At 45.5% G+C, this 22,785-nt stretch overlaps 1 protein-coding gene and 1 pseudogene across 1 annotated transcript; both read left to right on the forward strand.

The window, feature by feature from the left end:
* Positions 1 to 1,556: 1,556 nt before the first annotated feature.
* LOC136548811 (uncharacterized) lies at positions 1,557 to 5,092 on the forward strand. Its single transcript, XM_066540198.1, has 2 exons — positions 1,557 to 1,641; positions 4,584 to 5,092. The coding sequence occupies exons 1-2, from the start codon at positions 1,557 to 1,559 to the stop codon at positions 5,090 to 5,092; spliced, it is 594 nt and encodes a 197-aa protein (XP_066396295.1).
* Positions 5,093 to 11,122: 6,030 nt separating this feature from the next.
* LOC136552106 (uncharacterized) lies at positions 11,123 to 12,080 on the forward strand (annotated as a pseudogene).
* The last annotated feature ends 10,705 nt before the right edge of the window (positions 12,081 to 22,785 follow it).

Genomic DNA, 22,785 nt, shown 5'->3' on the forward strand with positions numbered 1-22,785 from the left:
GGTCCTGTGCACGCTTAGGAATATAGGCATCACCGAGGAGCCACTGCCGACCACCCATGACACATAGCACTACTGCCCATGCACATTTAGGTGCTAAATCAAGAATAGGACTGCTTGTGGATAATGCGAATGAGAGCGTGGTTGGTCGGCGAATCGAATGGAGGTAGTATATGACATCTTAAAGATGTTTAGTATGGAGAAATAAGTAACTTGAGAAAAATTATGGAAAACAAATAGAGAAAACATCACATATATAATTATTATTAAAATGCATATATACATAAAAATGTACATATCTTTAGTAGAACATCTCAAGGATAGAAACGCCTAAAGTGTTCGATGTGCCAGGAATTAGGGATGTCAATACCGTCTTGATCGCAGAGCCTATATGACACTGGTCAGGTCATAGATTTTATATGTATGGACCTTCTTAGAGTCGGCGTTGCAAGCCTCCATTCTAGCCAAGAGGTCCATCGCTTCTACGATGGCGAGTCCTTCTCTGTCGCATTCATAGGCGATGGAGACGTTGGCGCATAGGGTGAGGATGCCCTGCTCCGTTGGAATCTTCAACAATAGATAGACATAATGGGTCATGGCCATGAACTTGGCGAGAGCTGGTCAGCCAAGGATGGCGTGGTAGGCGGTGTCAAAGTCCTAGAATGGAGAATCAATAGGAATGAGATCGTCCTTCATGAGTCCTAACTCAGTTAGGGCTCTAGCAACTAGGACATTAAGGGCACTCCCGCCATCAATGAGGACCTTCTTGAACCGCATGTTGTGGATGGTTGGATCCAGTAAGAGTGGGAAATGCCCAGGGTATGGGATATCTATCCACTGGTCGGCCCTACTGAATGTGATATGATGCTCCGACCAGTCTAGATATTTGGGATTAGCGACCATGTCGTACTTGGTGATCAACATGACCTACCGAGTGATGAGCTTCTGCTGGCATTTGCTCTCAGAGGTGGCGCATCCTTCAAAGATTATGGCGACCATCTTGTTAGCATCTTAGGAAAGCAAGTCGTGCATCCTTAGGACGTTCCTCCCCCTTGACATCATTGGACTCGTCGTCCTTGCGTGTCTGCCATTTCTGCTGTTCATCGCGGAAAGCTTTGGCCATGCCATAGCATTGCCGCATGGTGTGCTTGCTATTCTTGTGAATTAGGCATAGACTATCAAGGAGCTCTTCATAGGCAGCATTAAAATTGCGCTTAGCGCGTGGCTGCTCTACGTTGTTGATAAAGTTTTCTAGTCGGCGGCGACGTTGCTATGCAGTCCTCGATCCCTCTGGCCGGTCATTATGCCGGTGTTCATGATCATCGTAATGCATGTCGTGATCTTCATAATGTCGTTTTTCGTGGTGATCATCATCATGACATGGGTGGCGATGCCAGCAGGGAAGCACGAGCAATGTTGTCCTTGAACTGTCGATCAGCTTCTTAGAATCTGCGTATGAGTTTGCAACCTTGAGGAGTTCACTGATGGTCTAGGGCCTCTTGTGGTAAAGTTTAGAGCACAGCTCCTAATGGTGATGGAGTCCTCTGGTGAAAGCGGAGATGGACTCGCTGTCCCTGATATTGGGGATGGTGTTCCTTGTTTCAGGAGAAACGCCTGATGTAGCTTCACAGAGGTTCCCTAGAGGTCTAATGGAGTTTCTCTAGATCATATTTCATACCAGGCTACTGGCACATTGCCATGTAATTCTTGACGAAGATTTTCTTGAGATCATCCCAAGATTCTATGTAGTCCTCCCTTAATCCCATAAGCCAATTGTTGGTAGATTGGGAGAGCATGACAGGCAAATAATTTACCATTACATCATTGTTTCCACCGGCGGCACATACGGTGATCTCATAGAGTTGCATCCACTGCTCGGTATTAGCCTTGCCATCATAGGGATCGACCCCAAAGATCTTGAAACTTGCAGGACACTGTACAGCTCGCAACCTTGCTATGAAGGGGTGAGGTCCTGTTGGCTCGATAGCAAGGAGTGGTCGGAGGCCGACGGGGTCACCGTGTTGGTCGTTGTACTCCTATTAGGCGTTGGAGTTCTGCTTGATGTTGCTGGGCACAACTGTTCTCAATGCAATTGTGGACATCGAGATTGGCGTTGATGCAGTCATGGGTGTCACCACGCAGGGGTTGATGAATCTCCTAGTTGGCGTTATGATCTGGTCAGCCATGCTGATTTTGCGGTCCTTATGATCTAGGATTAATGGCGACATTGCCCTAGGACCCCCCTTGGATGATCTGGCCGTTATGGTAATGACTCCCCCCATCACGACGAAAACTATGGGGGTTAGGACTATGTGCGGTCGCTGTCGAATAAGACAGAGCTTGGTTCTGAATGTCGTTGACTTGGACCTAAGCTACTTTAAGCAGCGCTTGAATCTTGAGTACCTCCGACGTTGGTGGGAGTCGAGCCATGGGTGGCCATAGCTAGATTGGCGCTCGGCGTCTACTCCACTTGCTGGTTGTCCACCATAAGGAACTCCTATTGGAGATTGCGAGCGAGAGGCGGTGGGTCACCTCCGGCAGCTTGGACGATGTCTTTTGCTTCTTCATTGTGACACCGTTGGTGATGGGCATTCTTGGTTTCACGTTCAAGGCGCTAGACACTGGTCTCTCCATCGATAGCAATGCTATCGTGGCTAACCATGAAGAGCTCTCTCCCAAAGCCTGGAGGGAAGGTGGTCAGGTGCTGGTAGAGCCCTCAGAGTATGGCTTGGGGCTTTCCTCTAGGATTGTATGGAGTGTGTCATCTAGAAGATCTATTTGGATTTGCACCATGTTTATCATCGACGTAGGCTGGTCAGCCTCAAGGAAGTTGATCTGATAGAGGTCATTGATGTGGCTACACTCAGTGTGGTTGGCGAAAAAGATGGTGCACGGCATCCTGACGGATCAGATCTGCACCCACTAGCTCAAAAGGATAGGTCATCGGCAAGCTCTCCGTTGGGTCAGGGAGTGGTCAACATTGAACGGTACGCCATTTTGGAGTTACCATGATCACCAAATCTTCATCTTGCCATGTTGGATGACGTGCACTGAGCGGGGCGCTCGACATTAGTGGCATGGTGACCTTAGAGTGTAGAAGGTTCATCGCTCACTCTAGATTGATCTAAGACTGAATCCACGAGGAGCTGACATTCCGCTAAGCGGTCCATGACCCGATCGATAGCTTCAATCAGATCATCATTGTTGATGGATCTCCTAACCCAATGGCGAGGCATCGTGATCAGAGATGTCATTGTAGATGTTGGCACGATCGGCGTAGGGTGATCCTACACCGCCTCCATGATTTTCCCGCTACTGTCAGGGCCGATGACCCAAGTCATGGATCCGACCATGAAGATCTGGCCCAGCTCGAGAAAGGCCATGGAGCTCGAGAAAGTGACCATCTGGTTGGCCATGGAATCAGCACGCACACCCCCTACCTGGCATGCCACTGTCGATGAAATCTGGTCGGTAGTCTACCGAGGGGTATACTCATGGTAGTAGATGATCGATGGAGGTGCACGTAATAGAAACTAGATGGTGACACAAGGCGTAGAGACAGTGATTTAGATAGGTTCGGGTCGTCTGATCGACGTAATACCATACGTCCTGTGTCTTTGTTGGATTGTATTGAATATGAGATGATTTCGAGGGGGTCCCTACCTACCTTATATAGTCTAGGGGGCAAGGTTACAAGTCAGTTAGATCTAGATCTATTTGGCTATATGGTAAGTATTTACAAGGAATACGATATCTATCATATCCAAACAGATCCTTCTCTATCTTCAAGATTCTTTCCTAAAACTGTGTGACGCATGCCGATCGGTGTGTTGCGTCACACGCCTTCTCCTTATGGGCTGGATCTACCCTGGTGGTGCAGCTCATGTCTACTGCCATGGGTACCTAGGGTTATATTCCCCATAGAGTGAAATGAGTTAGGGTTTGGGGGCGGTCGACCGGCTGGGTTTTTTGTCCTGCCAAGATCGACCGGGTCGCTTTTCAGCCCAGGCGGGAGGAGACTTTCCTGGCCTAGGCCTAGGTTGCATCCTAGGACGCGGGACGCGTGATGCACGAGTGGGTCGTGGACCATTTACTCCCTCGGGCCACAAGAACATTAGCGTTTTTGAATTAGTTTTATTCTTTTCAGATGCATTTCTTTGATAAATTTTGTATAGTTTTCAATCTCTGCTCAAATTTGAACCAACGGGATAATTTGTTTAGAGGTAGATGAGTACAATGAGATGCTTCTGATCAAGAATTGTTATTTTTTCAAGTCTTTTCATGTTTCCACTGCTATGAATATATTTATCCTCTAATTAAATTGGAACCAACGGGAAAATTTTAATTGGGGGAGTAGTCAGATTTGTTTAAGTTAAATTATGATATTGTTATTTTTCTGACCAACATTGATGATAACAATATTATAAGTTTATTTAAAAGTTCTTATGCACCAGTTCTATTTTTGCCCAACAGTGATGTATAGTTAATGTAGAAGCACATTGGATGTTTTAATTTTGACCAACGTTAAATTAAGACATACAATTATTATGTTAAAACTTTCTCATTTTCTCTGATTTTGTTTTCAGGATACAACCCAATAATGTTTATCTCATCCATTCTGCCTCTCAATGGAAGCAACTATAACATATGGCGAGAGAAGCTTGAGATAGCACTTGCGCTGTCCGACAATGATCTAGCGCTAACCTTTCTCTGTCCCACTGAGCCTAAGGACCCGGTGAGGGCAGAAAATGAGACTGATGCAGCTTTCGCTACTCGGGAGCGTGACCATGCAATAGTAAGAATGAAGTACAAGCTTGATCGTGCGAAGTGGGATAGTTCAAACCACAAGTGTTTCATGGTGATTAAGGGCTCCATTGAGGATCCAATAAGGGGATCAATCCTAGAATGTACTACCGGCACTGAGTATCTCAAGAAGGTGGAGAGTCAGTTTATTGTATCTTCAAAGGCTTATGCAAGCACTCTTATTAAGAAGTTAGTCAATGAGAAATACACTGGTGGAGGGATTAGAGAGCACATACTGAAGATGAGCAACATGACATCCATGCTCAAACCAATACATGGAGCTCAAGGATGAGTTCCTAGTTCATTTGTTTTTTGCATCTTTGCCCAAAGAGTATAAGACTTTGTTGTTAATTACAACTTATAGCCAGATAAGTGGGACATTGAGAAGCTCATTGCCATGTGTGCGCAAGAAGAGAAGAGGCTTAAGAGTTCACACGGTGACTCCGTCAACCATGTGAAGAAAAATAAAAGAAAAAACTTTAAGAATGCTAAACCACAAGGGAAACCTAAGTGGGACAGTAGCTCCCCTTCTAAGTTATAAGGAAAGGCCCCATAGACTGATCACCATCAGAAATTCTACAATGTTCAAGTAGACAAGGATACCTGCAAATGGTGCAAGAAGAAGGGACACTACCAGAAGGATTGTCCAGAGTTCCTGAAAGCACCTAATGAGAAAAGGTGAGGACATTATTACATTTATAGATGAGTTCCTTGTATTTAAGTTATGCAAAATCTACTTGGTGGATTGATTCAGGTGCAACTATTCATGTTGCAAATTCATTATAGCGATTCCATACGAGGAGGATCCTACAAAGAGGAGAAAGACACATTAAGGTAGCAAATGGAGTCAAAGCTGAAGTTGAAGCCATTCGAGAACTCCCATTAGAATTAAATAATGGCTTTGTACTTAAGCTTACATATGTCCTTTATGTACCCTCTTTGCGTAGAAACTTAATAAGTGTTTCACGTTTAGATGATGATAGATTTGATTGCCATTTTAGTAATGGCCAATGTAAGATTATGTTTAATCATAAGTGTGTTGGTCTTGCCTTCCGACAAGACAAGCTTTATTTGTTATCACTTTATGAGTATGCGGATATTGTGAGCACTAAAAATAAGAATGCCTCCTCGTCTATGAATGTAAGTAATAAGCGGAAAAGAATTCATGATGTATCATCGAAATTACGGCACTATCATTTAGGCCATATTTCGAGGGGGAGGATAGAATGACTGATTAAGAAATCAATTCTTCCGCCATTAGAATTTTTAGACTTAGAACAATGCATTGATTGCATTAAAGGAAAGTATGTTAAGAAAATAAAGAAAGACGTCAAACAAAGCGCAGGAATTTTAGAAATAATTCACATAGATATCTGTGATCCATTTTCAGTTAAAAGTGTGGATGGTTATGATTCATTTATAATATTCACAGATGATTATTCTTATTATTGCTACATTTATCCAATTAAGGAAAGATCAGAAGCATTAGATAAATTTAAGATATTTAAGGCTAAAGTAGAAAATTAGCACAATTTAAAGATTAAGATAGTAAGATCTGACCGTAGGGGGAATACTACGGTCGATATACCCCATATAGCCAAATTTCTAGACCTTTTGCAAAGTTCTTACAGAAAAATGGCATAGTTGCCCAGTAATCTACACCGAGCGAGACTTAGCAGAATAGAGTAGCTAAAAGACACAACCGTACATTGATGGATATGGTGAGAAGTATGATGAGTTACTCCACTTTACTGATAAGTTTATGGATGGAGGCGTTAAAAACCGCCATTCATATTCTCAATCGAGTACCAAGTAAATCGGTGCCCAATACATCATATGAGTTGTGGACAGGAAGGAAACCTTCACTTAACCATTTACATGTGTGGGGCTATCCAGCTGAGGCTAAAGTATTTAACCCAAACATTGTAAAACTAGACTCCAAGACACCCAGTTGCCATTTCATTAGCTATCCAGATAAATCAAAAGGTTGTCGTTTCTATTGTCCTGATAGATATACAAAGTTTATAGAAACAAGACATAATGTGTTCTTGGAGGATGAGATGGTCAGGAGGAGCATGGTAGCACGAGAAATTAACTTTGAGGAGAGAGGGTACATGTGCCCACTCTGATGGTTCAGGAAACATTTTTCTCGCTACTTGTTGCTGCTGCACCAACAGTGTAGGACATTGTAGTGATAGCACCTGTTGTTAGTTCTCCCATGGCGACAATAAATAAATATGAGGAACCTATCCTTTAGGATCTTATAGAGCCTGTTGTCGCATATGAGGAAGAGCAACAACAGCCTCATATGGAACAAACACCAATTAATGAGGCCCCTAGAAGGTCTTAATGAGCTAGAAAATTAGCTATTCCTGATGACTCCGAAGTCTATGTTAGTGAAGAATTTCAAATGGAGGGTGATCTTCACCTCATTTGATGAAGCCATGAGAAGCGCTCACTTGTTGAAGTGGCTTGAAGCCATGCAAGATGAAATAAGATCCATGAGCACCAACAATGTTTGGGACTTAGAGAAAATTCCTAAAGGAGCCAAGACAGCATGCTATAAATGGGTCTACAAAACTAAATATGACTCCAAAAGGAATGTGGAAAGGTTTAAAGCGTGACTTGTGGTGAAAGGCTTCACTCAAAGAGAAGGAATATATTACAATGAGACATTTTCTCCAGTCTTCATGCAAGGATTCTTTTTAATCATAATGATGTTAGTGGCACATTATGATTTAGAATACATCAGATGGATGTAAAGACGGTTTTCCTTAATGGAAATTTGGATGAAAATATTTATATGGCACAACCAAAAGGTTTTGTCATAAAAGAAAAAGAACGTATGGGATGTCGCATGAAGAAATCCATTTATGAATTAAAACAAGCCTCTAGATAGTGGTATTTAAAGTTTGGTGAAACAATAAGGAAGTTTGGGTTTAAAGAGAATGAAGAGGACAATTGCATTTAAAGAGAATGAAGAGGACAATTGCATTTATACAAAGTTCAAGAATAGGAAATTTATTTTCCTAATCCTGTATGTGGATGATATCTTACTCGCTAGTTGTGATGTTAATCTACTACTAGAGACAAAGAAGTTCTTGTCCTCAAATTTTGATATGAAAGATCTCGGTGAAGCTTCGTTCATTTTAGGAATAGAGATTCACATAGATAGGAGAAGGGGGGTTTTAGGATTATCACAAAAGGCATACTTAGAAAAGGTTCTAAAGAAGTACAGTATTCATGCGTGTAAGCCTTCACTTACTCCCATAGTAAGGGCAATAGTTTTGGGGAATTCCAATATCCCAGGAACCAATATGAGATCGATCGAATAAAAGTGGTTCCATATGCTTCAGCTAGTCGGAAGCTTACAGTATGCTCAAGTCTATACACACCCTAACTTAGCTTTTGTTACCAAGATACTTGGCAGATATCAGAGTAATCTAGGAATATAATACTGGAGAATGGTAAAAAAAAAGCTTTGCGTTATGTGCAAGGTACAAAAGGCCTCATGATAACGTGCAGAAGATCTGATTCCCTACATATAGAGGGGTATTTAGATTCACATTTTGCGGAAGATGTAGATGATAGAAAATCCACATTAGGCTATGTATTTACTCTCGCAGGAGGAGCTATATCGTGGAAAAGCTCCAAGCAAACTGTCACTGCATCGTCCACGATGTATGTCAAGTTTATAGCATGTTATGAGGCCACGGGGCAAGTGAACCGGGTAAAGAAATTTATGCCTGGGTTGAAAGTAGTCGATGACATTCATAGGCCACTTCAAGTTATACTACGATAATGAGCCAACAATATATTATGCTCACAATAATAAGTCAAGTGGTGTAGTCAAACACATTGACATAAATTTTATGTTGTGAAAGACAAAGTCCGGGATCATTCTATTAGTCTCGAGCATGTAAGTACAAAGAACATGCTTGCGGATCCGCTTACAAAAGGCTTACCGCCCAATGTGTTCAGAGAACACTTAGCCGGTATGGGTTTATGGAAAGCCAATGATCCTTGGACAATAAGGGCCTAGTTGAGAATCTGTTTTAAAACAGAGAGGTGTATTGTAGCTGTTAATCCAATGGTACTAACTGTTGTGACAATGCATACTCTACACACTAATCTATGATGGAATGGACTGAGATAAGTATTTTAGTTTCAAGTCATAAAATGAGATCAAGGGAGGAATGTTAAATTGATCTCCACCGGCTCGGTCCAACGACCAAGTCGGACCCTGACTTGTGCCTTGATCGGGGACATCCAGCCGCACACATGGCTGGTGGACCTCCATCGCGTAGCGCTATAAAGAGAAGGTGGGGGCTAGGGGCTCAAGGTATGAGGTTCGCCGCTGCCCAAAGAACCCCACCTACAACCCTAATTCGATCTAGAGGGGAGCGTTGATAGTGACGGGAAGCGCCACCGCCTTCACCGCTGCCGGGACGCCGCCGCCACTGGACCGTCGTCACTGGACTTCACCGCGGGACGCGGCCGTCACCGGACACCGTCGCCATGGCCACCTCCTCCACCAAGCCCGATGGTCTGCCTCTCTACATCCCTCTCTCTCTAGTTCTCTCTCTAGTACGATCTACTTGTTTATTCCGAATGTAAGGGAAATCACCCACTGATCTATGCCTAAATAATTCTAGATTTCTAACAGTCACGAGCTTACCGGATCATATCTTGGGTCTCCGTGGCCAGGGTGGGAGAAGCGGGCTCACTAGATCTTTGAGAGGGCGGTGCGGCGAGAAGGTGGTAGTGGCGGAGGACGTAGGCGAGAAGTCTTAGTGGCATCCGCAGGGCGCAAGTGAGCAGTCGGTGGCGGCGAAGGGCGCAAAGAGATAGAGAGAGAGGGACTTGTGAGTAGCCTTGAGAGAGATAAAGAGTTGGGTGTGGCGTGAAGGAGGAGTCATGTGAGAGATAGAGTTTTCGATGGGTTGGGCTAGAATTAAGATAGGCATGCCTCTTGAGTAGTCATGGCCATCATTTTTGAGGCAGACCTTAGACTTGGCCTACCATGCATGTTAGATGATTTTAGAGATGGGGTATCTTGAATGAAATGAGCGCTTCTGAAAATCCCAGGCATTTGAGGAGACACCCTCTCTTTTAGCCCATCGTCTCTGTTAATGAGGAGCCTTATAATTTCCTAAAATCTTTATTCGATCTAGTTGTGCAATCTCCCTGGCATGGATTAGACTCGTGTTTCACACCCTCCTATTTGATCCGTAACGGCTCGCCGGCCGGCTGCCTTGTACTTTAGCTCTTGCCTTTTCTTTTCGTACAATAATGGAGTTCACCACCAGCAGGGGATCTTATTGATGTTTACTTGTCGGGCCCATGACTGATGACGGTTCACGAAAAAATAAATAAAACAACAACAACTTTGAAAGCCAAGCCACACCGTGTCGTGGTTAGTTGCCACAGCTCGCGCACGGTGGGAACGTGGGGTTGTAGACTGAAGTACTACTCAGACAGCTTTCTCTCCACAGCACGGTTGCACACGAAGCAACGGCTTCGCCGTGACATCCTGCGCGCGATTCCATATGGAACAGACGAAATCTCGCGATCGCCGCGCCTTTTCGTGTTGACGAGCGGCAAAGCGATCGTGCCCACAGAGAAGCGGAGGCGCGGCAGCACATGAGAAATATCCCGGCTCTGGCGCACCGCAAAGAGAGAATAAAACGTAAGAAAGCCGACGGCACTGCGAGCCAATTAGCGAACTCATGATTGGCAATTTGCCACGCAGGACCTCCCATGAGCCTACCTTGCCCATTGGGTATGTGACAGAGCATGAATCACACGGAAACGGCCAAGAAAAGCATCACCGTCCGCCTTTGTGCGTTTTGGTCGCCAGGTGAAGTTACCTTTGGTTTATTATTATGGTGGGGAAGAACAGCCATCATATCATCGGCAACCAAGAAGGTAATAACGGGATCCAGATCGGAGGACAGGTGTCATTTTTCTCAATCTAATGTAATAACTGGGATTATTTTACCGTGTCATTTTCTGATTTTTCTCCCACTTTGATACCTTTAACCTTGCCATGGAACTTTTTAGTAGTTTTGCTTCCACTCTCAATGCTCAGTATCTTAATTGTAGTGCTTAGTCCACATGTTTTGTTTTCTTCAACGTTTCTTTCATGCTTTGAGGAACCAACAATTTTTATATATTATTTAAAAAACTGCCAAAAGTTTGATCGTGACATTTCCACACACAAAAATATTTCAAGCTTTGCACAGTTCGGGGCTAAGCTAGCTCCACCGTGTCTATAAGAACTCTCATAGGGGTTCAAGACAAGGTCCATGCCTCTCAAGTCTCAACTACAAAGCTTATCTCACTGGCATATTATTCACTCATACAAAACTTGAGGCACAGCTAGCAACTCCTGTGTCCTTAGTATATCATCTTGACAAGCACCATCATAAGCTCTCCACATCAAATATGAGGATAAGCAAGAGCGCCCCCGACCTCCTGAAGAAGGCGGTCACGTCCGTCAAGAGCAAGACTGACGCTCTAAGAACAAAGCTCATCATTCTTGCCTCTCTGCGCCGAAGGTTGGCGATGGTCTGTGCGATCTCTCGCCAGATCCATGGGCTTACCCCATCGAACACCCGGGAGAAGCAGGCTAGGGTGGAGCACCGCAGCAAGGCTTCTCACGATGCGGAAGGCGATGGTGAGGAGCAAGGAGCCAGCTGGTGATGATCATGGTGTTAGGGCTCATCCTAGTCTGTTTGAGGTGGCCATGTTCGAGGAAGATTACCATGACTACCCCGACTGGACCAATTCCCTCTTCGATGATGATCATTGTTACAAGAATGAGGAGGACGTCGATGACGACGACCACGATGATCTTGATATTCTTGACGCACTCGATGAGCCATCTGTCATCGAGATCATAAGGACCAAGCGGGAGGTTGAAGGTCTGGAGTTCAACATGGACGATGACATCGATGAGGCTTGTGACACGTTCATTAGGAGGTTCCGAAGCCGGATGAACAGGAGCTTTAGCGATTTTTGTATTAGGGAATAGTACTGACAAATTTGAGTGACAATATATAGAAGATTGGATTTGGATGACAATTTTAGTAGTAGTAGTAGTTAATTGGGGACGAAAGGAAACGAATACCTGTTTTCAACACATATTCTGGAGATTGGAGGTGTACATCTGCTTTCGAAGTTTTTAGCTTTAGTCTACTACTGTATGTGTTTTATCAGCTTCATATAGCTGCTGGCCTTCAATATGTACGTGTGGACCTAAAATGACTATGCATAATTAAAACACTATACTTAAGAACTTCAATGCCAGTACCACTTACATGTAATTCTCCGCCGCCCCCCCTCCCCCCTCTTTCTGGATGCTGATGACGTTCGGGGCCACGCGGCCACATGTGGGCCTAGCAGCCCGATACGTAAATATCTTAGGTCTTCTCCGTGGCCATGGATAACACTCGTGTTTCAGACCCCCCTAACCACTATCGATTTGTGACTGCTCGGCTGCTTTAATTGTACTTTAGTCCTTGCCTTTTCTTTTCGGCTAATAATGGAGTTCGTTCTTCTGTCTTCACTATCAACAGCGATCATGTTTTGTTTACCTGTCGGGGCACACATGACTAATCAGTGATCACGACACGATTCAGGAACAACAAATTTGAAAGCCACATGCCGTGTCGTGGTTAGTTGCCACAGCTCGCGCGCACGGTGGGCACGTGTGGTTCTAGATCAGACTAGACAGCGCTTTCGCTCCACAGACCACCACTACTGAATCTTAATGGAGGCGGACAAAAATAATTAATGAAGGCGGGCATTGCAACCGCCTCCAATCAAAGGTCACGATTAATCCGTAATTAACGGAGACGACGGAGGAGGTTGCTTTGTCCGCCTCCGTAAATCAAAATAAAATAATAAAAAAGATGAGCCCAACGCCAACCCATACGGGCCTGACATCGAGCTCGGCCTCGCCACCACCGTCCTAGATCCGCCACCACCAGAGCACCTGGAGGAGCACAGGAGCACCTGGAGGAGCGCCGGATCTGGTGGAGGCCCTGCATCCGCACCTAGAGGCGCCCACCACGTCCCTCCACCGGATCCGCCATGGATTGAGGCTGCCGCCGCCGGATCTGCCACGGATCGAGCCCGCCACCGTCGGATCCACCACGGATCGAGCCCGCCGCCGTGCCCCTCCACCGGATCATGCCCACGCGTGCTGCCACCACCGAGCTCACGCCGCCACCACCGAGCCCATGCCGCGGTGTAGAGCTCCTCTGCACCATCCGATGCCACGTCGGAGGGCTACACGACCCCTCCCCACTGCTCTCGCGAGCCGCCACCGGGGCACGAGCGCCTCCCGCCGTCATAGGAGAGGGAGAGAGAGGGCTGAGAGAGGAGGAGAGGTGGGGTGGTGCGGTGGTTGGTGTGGCGCCAGTGGGGGAGAGAGGGAGATATGGGGAGGGAGTGCGGTGGAGAGGGCCGCGCTCATGTCGGGGAGGGAGAGGGGCGCTGCGAACACAAGGTTGATATGTGCTCTTGTAGTTTGTTTTGTGATTGTCAATGTGATTCATGACCTAGGTTGAGTTTGTGAGCTAACCATGGCGTGAGTTGGGTTGTGCGACATGTCTCTTGGTTTATGGTGTGCAGGTGTGGAGCTCGGAGACGGTGGTCGATGGTGAGGTGAAGGTCAAGTAGGGACGTGCTGTGCCGATGAACCAGGAGTGGTGAAGGACGGACGTGAGGCTTGGACTGAGGGACCAGGAGGCCGGGTGACCAGCCGCAGTGGCTGACATTTGGGACATCGACAAGCGCAAGTGTATATGGGAGTGACCGTGTTGACCGAGTCAAGATAGTCGGTCGAGGACGGCGGTGACACGTGTCAAGTGGCAGGGGACCCGTATGGAGTAAGCTACTCATAGGCGGTTTGGTGGTTTGGGCCTCAAAACCATCGATGGCCAGTTTCATGGGTTTGGGCCTCAAAACCCGGGCGAAGGTTCCGAGAAGGAACTGGACGGCACGTGGCGGCATCGAGGCGAAGCTATCTCATGAAGGGCGCGATGGCCATCGAATGAAGATTACCTCGGGTTGGACCATAGTGCCCTCGGGTTAAGTGGTTCGACTCAAAAATATCTAAGGACAAGACTAAGATTGTGTAATAGCCCTATTAAATAGGATGAGGGAGCTCCCATCTCCCTCACCTCTTTCATTTGGCTTCATCCTTCTCTAGGTTTTCCCTTCCCCTTAGGTTTTCTTGTGAGAAAGAACCAAATATTGCAGCGGGAATGGAACCTCCTCGTGTCCTCCGGGATTCGATTTTGAGTTGTTCTTATGAATCGCGTTTGTGTTCTTCGCGTTCTTCCTTTGCCCCTTCTCTTGTGTGGTTCGATTTGTCAATTTGAGACTATTTTGTTTCATTCCTTTTGCACTGAGATGAACTAGGACGTGAGTTGAACCTTTCCACTAAGGGATTTCATCTAATTCCTCACGAGTTCATAGATCGGGGCGAATCAAGCTCTAGGGTTAGAAAACTGGTGTTTTTCATGTTCATCCAATTTCCTATTAATTGGCTTCAACTTGAGTGATGATCTCATAGAGGTAGCTCACCTATTACCTTGTGACCATGTGGTTAAAATTTGGTGGCAATTGGTTTTGATTTGGTCACAAATCCGGATTTTCCTTGCTCCGGGTGTTTTTCGGGCGACTCTGTTCGTGCTGATTTCGTGACTCGTGGACAGTCCGCCCCTGACCCCCAGACAGTTTGCCATTACTATTCACATCGCGAGCAGAAGGTCTTCTTTTGGTCAAGTTTTGGTGCTCTGAACATCGGACAGTCCGAGGCTGCTGCTAAAGCGTGTCCAGAACTGTTTCAGCAAGTTTGTTTTCTAGTATTTGACTTGCGAACAGTCTAGGATTCAACCGTGGACAGTTCGCCGTTCTTCTTTCTGCCTAGGTTAGAAATATTTCTCATCATTCAGTCTGGTCCTCAACGTTGGACAGTCTGGGACCTGACCCGCGGATAGTCTAGGCTCCCTATGGCAGATAGTCCGAGCCTGTGCAGATTGTGCTATTTTCTCTCGTTCTTTCGAGCACTTGTTTCCTGTCTATTCTCGGTTGATCCACTTTACCTCTTAGTCATCGCAAAAGGTACCCAGCCACCCGTTGGCTTGTGATCATACCGTTCTCTAGTGCCTTTGCTCTTAGGTCGTGATTTTGGGACAGCGGCTTAAAGTTTCAAAAGAAATTTGAGGCTCCCATTCACCCCCCTCTGGTCACTATTTTTGATCATTCAATTGGTATCAGAGCCGGTTATGGATCATTCCACCTTAATCAGTCCATGATCCATGAAGGCGACATGGAGCATGGTTCTGAGAAACCATTGTTCTTCGATGGAACAAACTACCCCTATTGGAAGATTCACATGTCGGCGCATCTTTAGGGAATTGATTGGAAAGTGTGGGAGATTTATGAGAATGCTAATTACATTGTGCTTGATGCTCGCAACACTCAGGATCAAATTGATCAACACAACACAAATAGCAAGGCTCGCAGTGTTCTCTTTTTGAGTCTTTCGCTTTCTGAGTTTGAGAGAGTCTCCGATTGCATGACTGCTCGAGAGATCCAGGTAAGGCTTCAGAGCTATCATGAGGGAACCACATAGGTCAAAGCCAGACTCTTTGAGACGTACAAGAAAGATTAGTGAGAACTTCTCTTAGTTGGATGGAGAGTCTATCGATGCCATGTTCTCTTCACTTTCATAATTGGTGAACAAAATGCGAGCAAACAAGTCGCAGCTACCTTATGACGATCATGAGAGGGCACTCAAGTTACTATATGCCCTAGATTGGAAAGTTTGGGATGTGAAGGTGTCCGCTATCATTGAGTCCACAAACTATGACACCCTCACCGTGGATGAGCTTTTTAGCAAGCTCAAGTCCACCGAGATTGATTACCAGACCCAAGCCAAGATCAAGAACCCCTCTGCACCAACTATGGCTTTGATCTTAGGTAACGGCTCAAGTTCTTCAACTAACCCTTCATAGATGTCATTTGCCTTGTCTTCTTTGGTGTCTGTCATAGAGGAGCAGTTGGAGGCCCCTAGGGGATGATGAGTTGGCACTAGTCATCAGCCAGGTTCTTGCAGTTTCACAACAACCGCTTGAATCGCTGATACAGTGGTGGTCCGAAGGAAGGATGCTATGGCTATGGAGACCCCGACTACTTCATCACCCACTGCCCCAAGAAGAACAAGCACTCCTCCGACAAGTATGACTCTAGCAAGCGCAAGGACAAGCACGAGTACAGCTCTGGCAAGCACAAGTCGAAGGGAGGATTCAATAAGGAGGCACTCAAGAAGATGTTCCTCAAGATGGCCAAGGCCTAGGAGCATGCCTTCCTTGCCTGCCTTAGCGACCTCGACAATGACACCGACGACGACCGCTCTTCTTCCCCCTCGAGCGATGATGAGTCCGAGAGGAAGCACGAGGACAAGCTGACCAGGGCTCTACTTCATTGCTAGTTCCACCAATGGAGGGTTTTGCACCATGGCGGTCGATGCCGAGGTGAAGGCTAGCAAGGACGAGGTTCCCATCAACGATGACACTACTAAGGTAACACCTTCCGTCGACTATCTTGTTGCCGAGCTTGAAACCATGTACGACACCTTGTTTAGCCAAGATAAGCTGCTGAAGCGTGCTGTCCATGAGAGGAAAGAGTTTAAGGACAAGCTAGAAATTGCGCTGAAGGAGCTTGAGGAAGCTAAGAAGATTGCTGTAGTAGTGTCTGACGAGGTTGAGTGCGATGAGTGTGCTGTTCACATGTCCAACCTTACCAATTTGCAATTAAAGTATGTTGCTTTGCTTGATGAGAATGATGAGTTGAAGTCTAGGTCTAGCTTGTTGGGTGCATGCAAGTCCTACTTGGGCTTGCAATCTGAGTTGGCAGAGAAGGTTGCTAGAATCTCTTTGCTTGAGAAGGCCAGTTTAGATAGCACTACTGCTAGGTGTGCACGCTGTGAGGGTTTGGAGCTAGAGCTTAAGTCCTGCAGGCACGACAATATGAGAACCGAGGAAGATAACACAAACCTCCAGTCCATCTTAAGCTAGGTGTCCTATAGTGAGCCATAGTTGGGCATGAATGATGAGCCAGTTTAGGTGGGGAACCGATGCATTAGGTGTAGGCTTTGTTGTAGGTGGGAAGGGTGAAAATCTCTATGGCAAGGTTGGAGAATACAGTGGATTGAAACCAAGTGAGAAACCTACCACTACTCCCAAATTGATCAAGATCACTCCACCTGAGCCTACTTTGCCTACCACTAAAGATGGAGTGTTTGAAGAACCTCTAAAAGCTCCACCCCAGAAACAAGTTTTGGTTCCAAAACAAAACCATCTCAAAAAACCCACTTGATACTCTACCAAACATCTATGAGGATCCCCTTCCTAAAGCCAAAAAGCCACCAAGAGTGAACCATACCCATAAGAGAGTGATCCAACAATCACCCCAAGAGAGAGGTGAGGTATCACTGTGACTGCTGCCATAGGGATGGTTATCTTGCTGAGTTTTGCTTTAGAAGGAAGAGAGATGAGCGGCGAGAGTACTGAGTTGAACAACCGTAACTTGTACCGCCCGCCCCATGGCGTACATGTGCCACCCGTTCAGAGGCAGCAGTGCTAGGCCTAGAGGTGCAATGCCTCAAGGTGCTAGGCCTCAGGTTGTGAGACTATGTGGTAGACATGCCCAACATGGTTCAGTTGTGATCAATATGACTTTGGACCTCGTGGTAGTGGCTTTCAGTCCTACATCACTAGCGGATGACGTTTTCCCCCATGTGGTGTTCGCTTTCCTCAAATGGGACATGGTATGTTTGGTGTTTTTTCTAACACTTTTCTAGGGCAAATGAGCCAACACTGGTATCCTTCATAGTTTACTAACCCCAGTGTTACGCCATTTGTTGATCCCATGCCCTTCTATTGATACAGGACAGAGGCCTAGGAGAACACATGGCTCATTGATTCTAGCTATTTGCACCACATGACCGGAAGTTCAAAATGGTTCTCCAGCCTCGCCCCCGTGCAATGTAAGGAGTACATCACATTCGGGGACAATAGCAAAGGTAATGTGCTTTCTCGTGGGACCATTCGGGTCAACGAGAGTTTTGTCTTGAAGGATGTTGCTTTGGTTTCAAATTTGCATTTCAATTTGCTTTTAGTTTCATAACTCCTTCAAGATGGCTTTAAAGTGCGCTTTAAGACTGGCTTGTCTCGAGTTCTTGATTCTCTGGGAAATCTTGTTTGTTAGATTGTCTATTTTGGCCGTGTCTTTTGAGCTAATTTTCTCACTCCTTTGGCACTTCTCGATGTTTGGTGGCCGGATCCTCCTCTGAGCTTTGGAAGTGGCATATGAGACTAGGTCACTTGAGCTTTGACTTACTAGCTAGGTTGAGCTCACTTGATCTAATCCAAGGATTGCCCAAGTTGAAATTTGAGAAGGATTTGGTTGGCTACCCTTGTCGTCATGGGAAGATGGTTGTTGCTTCTCACCCACCTGTGAACCAAATCATGACCAAGGAACCTAGTGAGCTACATCACATGGACATAGTTGGTTCGGTCAGATGGTGGGAAGTGGTACGTTCTAGTGATCATGGACAACTTTTCTCGCTACTCTTGGGTGTTTTTCATGGAGAGTAAGGATGAGGCTTTTTCACATGCTCGGGATTTGATTCTTTAGTTGCAAAATGAGTTCCCTAAGAATGTCATGAGAGCGATTCACAGTGACAATGGCACATAATTCAAGAATACTTATTTCGAAACCTTTTGTGCTTCTTTGGGACTCGAGCATCAGGTTTCCTCTCTTTATGTCCCCCAGCAAAATGGCGTTGTTGAGCGCAAGAATTGAACCCTTGTTGAGATGGCTAGGACGATGCTCGATGAGCATAGGACTCCTAGGAGATATTAGGCTGAGGCGATCAACATAGCTTGCCATGTCTCCAATCGCATTTTCCTTCAAGGTTTCATGAAGAAAACTTCTTATGAGTTGCGATTCGGATGACCACCCAAGGTAAGTCACTTCAGGGTGTTTGGGTGTAAATGCTTCATCCTAAGACAAGGTAATTTGGACAAGTTCGAGTCCAGGTCCTCCAACGGTATTTTTCTTGGTTATGCTTCTCACTCTCATGCATATCATGTTCTTAACCTTGAAACTAATTGAGTGGTGGAGACCTATGAGGTCACATTCGATGAAACCATGCCTTGTTCCACTCCTGTCTTTGATTGTGCAGGTGATCAGGAGATTGGTGAGAGCATCTTTATGGAGGAGGAGCAGGAAGATGTAGATTGGGGTGATCTCAAGCCGACTCCATCGGCTGCCCCTCTCGAGCCTATGACATCTACTTCAGCTCACTAGCCCTGATCCTTCTTCTTCCACTACTTGGGGTCCATGCGAGCAGCCTCCATAGCATGCGCCAGCTGCACCTGAGGAGGCCCTAGCTACTGTTGAGCAAGAGGCGACTTCTTCAATGGGGGCACCTCAGCACATTCAGCGTCGCCACCCACCTTAGACCATGATTGGCGACATCGACCAACGAGTCACGCGGTCTAGGTCATATCACATCTCACACTTTGCACACTCTGCTTTCGTTGCTTCTTTTAAGCCTCAAGATGTTGGACACGCTCTATCTAATTCAGATTGGGTCAATGCTATGCACGAGGAGTTAGAGAACTTTGAGCGAAACCAAGTGTGGGTTTTAGTACCACCTCCACCAGATTGCCACCCCATAGGTACAAAGTGGGTTTTCAAGAACAAACAGAGTGAGGATGGGGTGGTAGTGAGAAACAAGGCTAGATTGGTACCTCAGGGCTTCTGCCAGAAAGAGGGTATAGACTATGAGGAAACATTCGCTCCAATTGCTCGCTTGGAAGCAATTAGGATCCTTTTAGTGTTTGCAGCTTCAAAAGGGTTCAAGCTGTATCAGATGTGAAGAGTGCCTTCTTGAATAGGTACATAGAGAAAGAGGTTTATGTGAGGCAACCCTCTGGCTTTGAAAATCCTAAGTTTCCTAACCATGTTTTTAAACTCCACTAAAGCCTTGTATGGGTTGAAACAAGCCCCGAGAGCCTGGCATGAGCGTTTGAAAGCTTTCTTGCTTGATATGGGTTTTAAAATGGGTTCAGTTGGTAAAACATTGTTTCTCCTCAAGCAAGGCACTGACACTCTCTTGGTTCAGATATACTGTGGATGATATCATTTTCGGTGGCTCTTCTCATGCACTTGTTGCCAAGTTTGTCAGATACTATGAGCAAGGGAATTTGAGATGAGCATGATGGGCGAATTGACTTTCTTCCTTGGGCTGCAAATCAAGCAAACTCGTGAGGGGACGTTCGTGCACCAAGGCAAGTACACTAAGGATGTGCTCAAGAAATTCGATATGGGTGAGGCCAAGCCTCTTTTGACGCCCATGTCGACCATGACTGGCCCTAGATGCGGATGAGGAAGGAGAAGCTATAGACCAGAAGGAGTACCGAAGCATGATCGGGTCGTTACTGTACCTGACGGTGACGAGACTGAACATTCAGTTCATGGTCTATTTGTACGCTGCGCTTTCAGTCTTCTCCGCGCATGTCTCATTGTCAAGTCATCAAGCGGATCCTTAGGTACCTTCATTTCACACTTGAGTTTGGTCTTTGGTTTTTGGCCTCCTCCTCTCTTTCTCTTTGTGGGTATTCCGATGCGGATTATGCTAGGTGTCGTGTTGAGAGAAAGTCCACTTTGGGGACTTATCGGTGTCTTGGATCTTCTCTTGTGTCTTGGTCTTCTCACAAGTAGTCTAGCGTCCCCCAATCCACCATAGAAGTTGAGAATGTTGCTATTGCTTCTTGTTGTTCCCAGCTGCTTTGGATGATAGCTACTATGAGAGACTTTGGGTTAGAGTTTAGGTGAATGCCTTTGCTTTGTGACAGCACCAACGCCATAAGCGTAGCCAAAAACCCAGTCCTCCACTCAAAAACAAAGCACATAGAAGTCCGCTTTCCCTTCTTGCGTGACCACTATGAGAAAGGTGAAATCGATCTGCACCACGTTGATATCCAAAACTAGCTCGTAGATATCTTCACAAAACCACTTGACCAAGCCCAGTTTGCTCACTTGCGATGGGAGCTTGGAGTTTGTTTCCCTTTTTAGAGGAGGGGAACTTTGGTTGTTATACTCTAGTTTTGTGTTCTTTTTAGCTTAGTTTTTGCTTTTGTCCTTTGTATCATATTGCATTTTGCATTTCATTTCATCATGTATTATAGTGCATTTTGAGCTTCATGACTATAGTGATTAGATTGAAATTATGCTTTGTTTGGGATGTTATGCATGTAGCTAATGGTGCTTTTAGCTTAGGCACTTTTTGATCAATTGATGCATGTTATGAGCTGAGCTTGTTTTTACAAACTGTGAACTTGACTAAAACTTGTTGAAACATGAAAATTGTTCACCACTGAGATTGGCAACTAGCTTGTGTAGGTCTTGTTGAAATCCCTTATGCTATCATTTATATATTAGGTTGTTATGTCTCATGCCTTGAGTCATTCACTTTCTTGGACAACTTTTCTTGTGCTAAAACTTGACAATCAAGCTAAGTGATGAGAAAAGATTGAAGATGGGTCTATACTGTCCAACGTCAAGGTATTGAGACGGCTTCCAATTGCACATTTGGATGAACTTGAGCCTTATAGTGGATGCCTGAAACCACTGTCTTAAGCTTCTGATTGTCTATGACATAGGCTTGGCATGGTTGCTAAGTTAGGTCTGACAGTACCGATAACATCTCGCGCACACATGTTTTGACTAATTCTTGTGTTAAGCTGCAAACTCCGATAAATTTAAATTTTGATGAAAACACAAGTCTTAGGTTCATCTTTGACATGATGTGTGACCGTTGCTTGGGGTAGTTCACCTTGTATACACTTTTTAGCACTAGGTTTATTTCCAGCTTATACTTGCTATGTGCTACTTTCAGTGGTGAATCCCTTATTGAAATTGCTTAATATTGCTCAAATTGCTTAACTATCATATTTTGTTTCACTTGATCAGTTTAAGCATTTGCTAGCACTTGTAATTGTTGCTATACACACATGACATCACTAGTTAGAGCATCTTTTCACTCTAATTATTATACTCCTAAAGCTTTTGCATTTCTGCATCCTTTGCATTCATAGCATATTTGACGGGAAGTTGCAGTCTTTGGGTTTAGCTTGATAAGTGCATGTGTCAACAAGGGGGGAGAGATTTCCACACACAAATGGGGAGAGATACCAAACCCACCTCATGTTGAGTGTATGAATTTGTTTAGGGGGAGTTGCGTTTGAGTTCCTTCCGCTAGATGTGTTGAGCCTTTGCCTCTTCTGGAGGGTCTAGCTGGTTTTCTGGCTTTTCGAGCTTTGCTAGTGGTGTTGAGCCCATTTTGCCTCTTCTTGAGGTGTAGCTATTGTTGTACTTGGTTGCGTCAAGCCGTTGTCCACGTCTTTGGGGACCAAGTTTTTGCAAAGTGTTGCTCATTTCAAATGACCCTATTTTGGCTTTTCTCTGGTTTCTGGTCATTTGGGTGAGCTCTTTGTTTTCTTTTCTTCTTCTTCTTTTTTGCTCAAGTTGTTCATGTGTTGGTGTTGACAATGCACTCATCAAGGGGAGATTGTGAACACAAGGTTGATATGTGCCCTTGTAGTTCATTTTGTGATGAGTGATTGTCAACGTGATCAACGAACCTAGGTTGAGTTTGTGAGATAACCATGGCGTGAGTTGGGTTGTGCGACATGTCTCTGGGTTTGTGGTGTGCAGGTGTGGGGCTCAGAGACAGTTGTGGCTAGAACCAGCCCGAAGTAGCATACTTACTGGAAGCGCTCGTCTTCCACCAGACACTAAGCACTCTGAGAGCAAGCTACAAGCGAGCGGTGTCCTGTCGGGCACACCCCGAGGGAGAACCCGAAAGATCCACATTTTTCCCAAGGATCCAATAAT

The sequence above is a fragment of the Miscanthus floridulus genome, chromosome 4, assembly GCF_019320115.1.
Source record: "Miscanthus floridulus cultivar M001 chromosome 4, ASM1932011v1, whole genome shotgun sequence".
Lineage (NCBI taxonomy): Eukaryota > Viridiplantae > Streptophyta > Magnoliopsida > Poales > Poaceae > Miscanthus > Miscanthus floridulus.

Bases quoted from the DNA above. Each gene is read 5' to 3' on its own strand.
- LOC136548811 (XM_066540198.1), top strand. From the start codon at position 1,557: ATGGACTCGCTGTCCCTGATATTGGGGATGGTGTTCCTTGTTTCAGGA. The intron at 1,642-4,583 runs GTCTAATGGAGT...TTTTGTTTTCAG, and splicing joins TTCACAGAGGTTCCCTAGAG to GATACAACCCAATAATGTTT.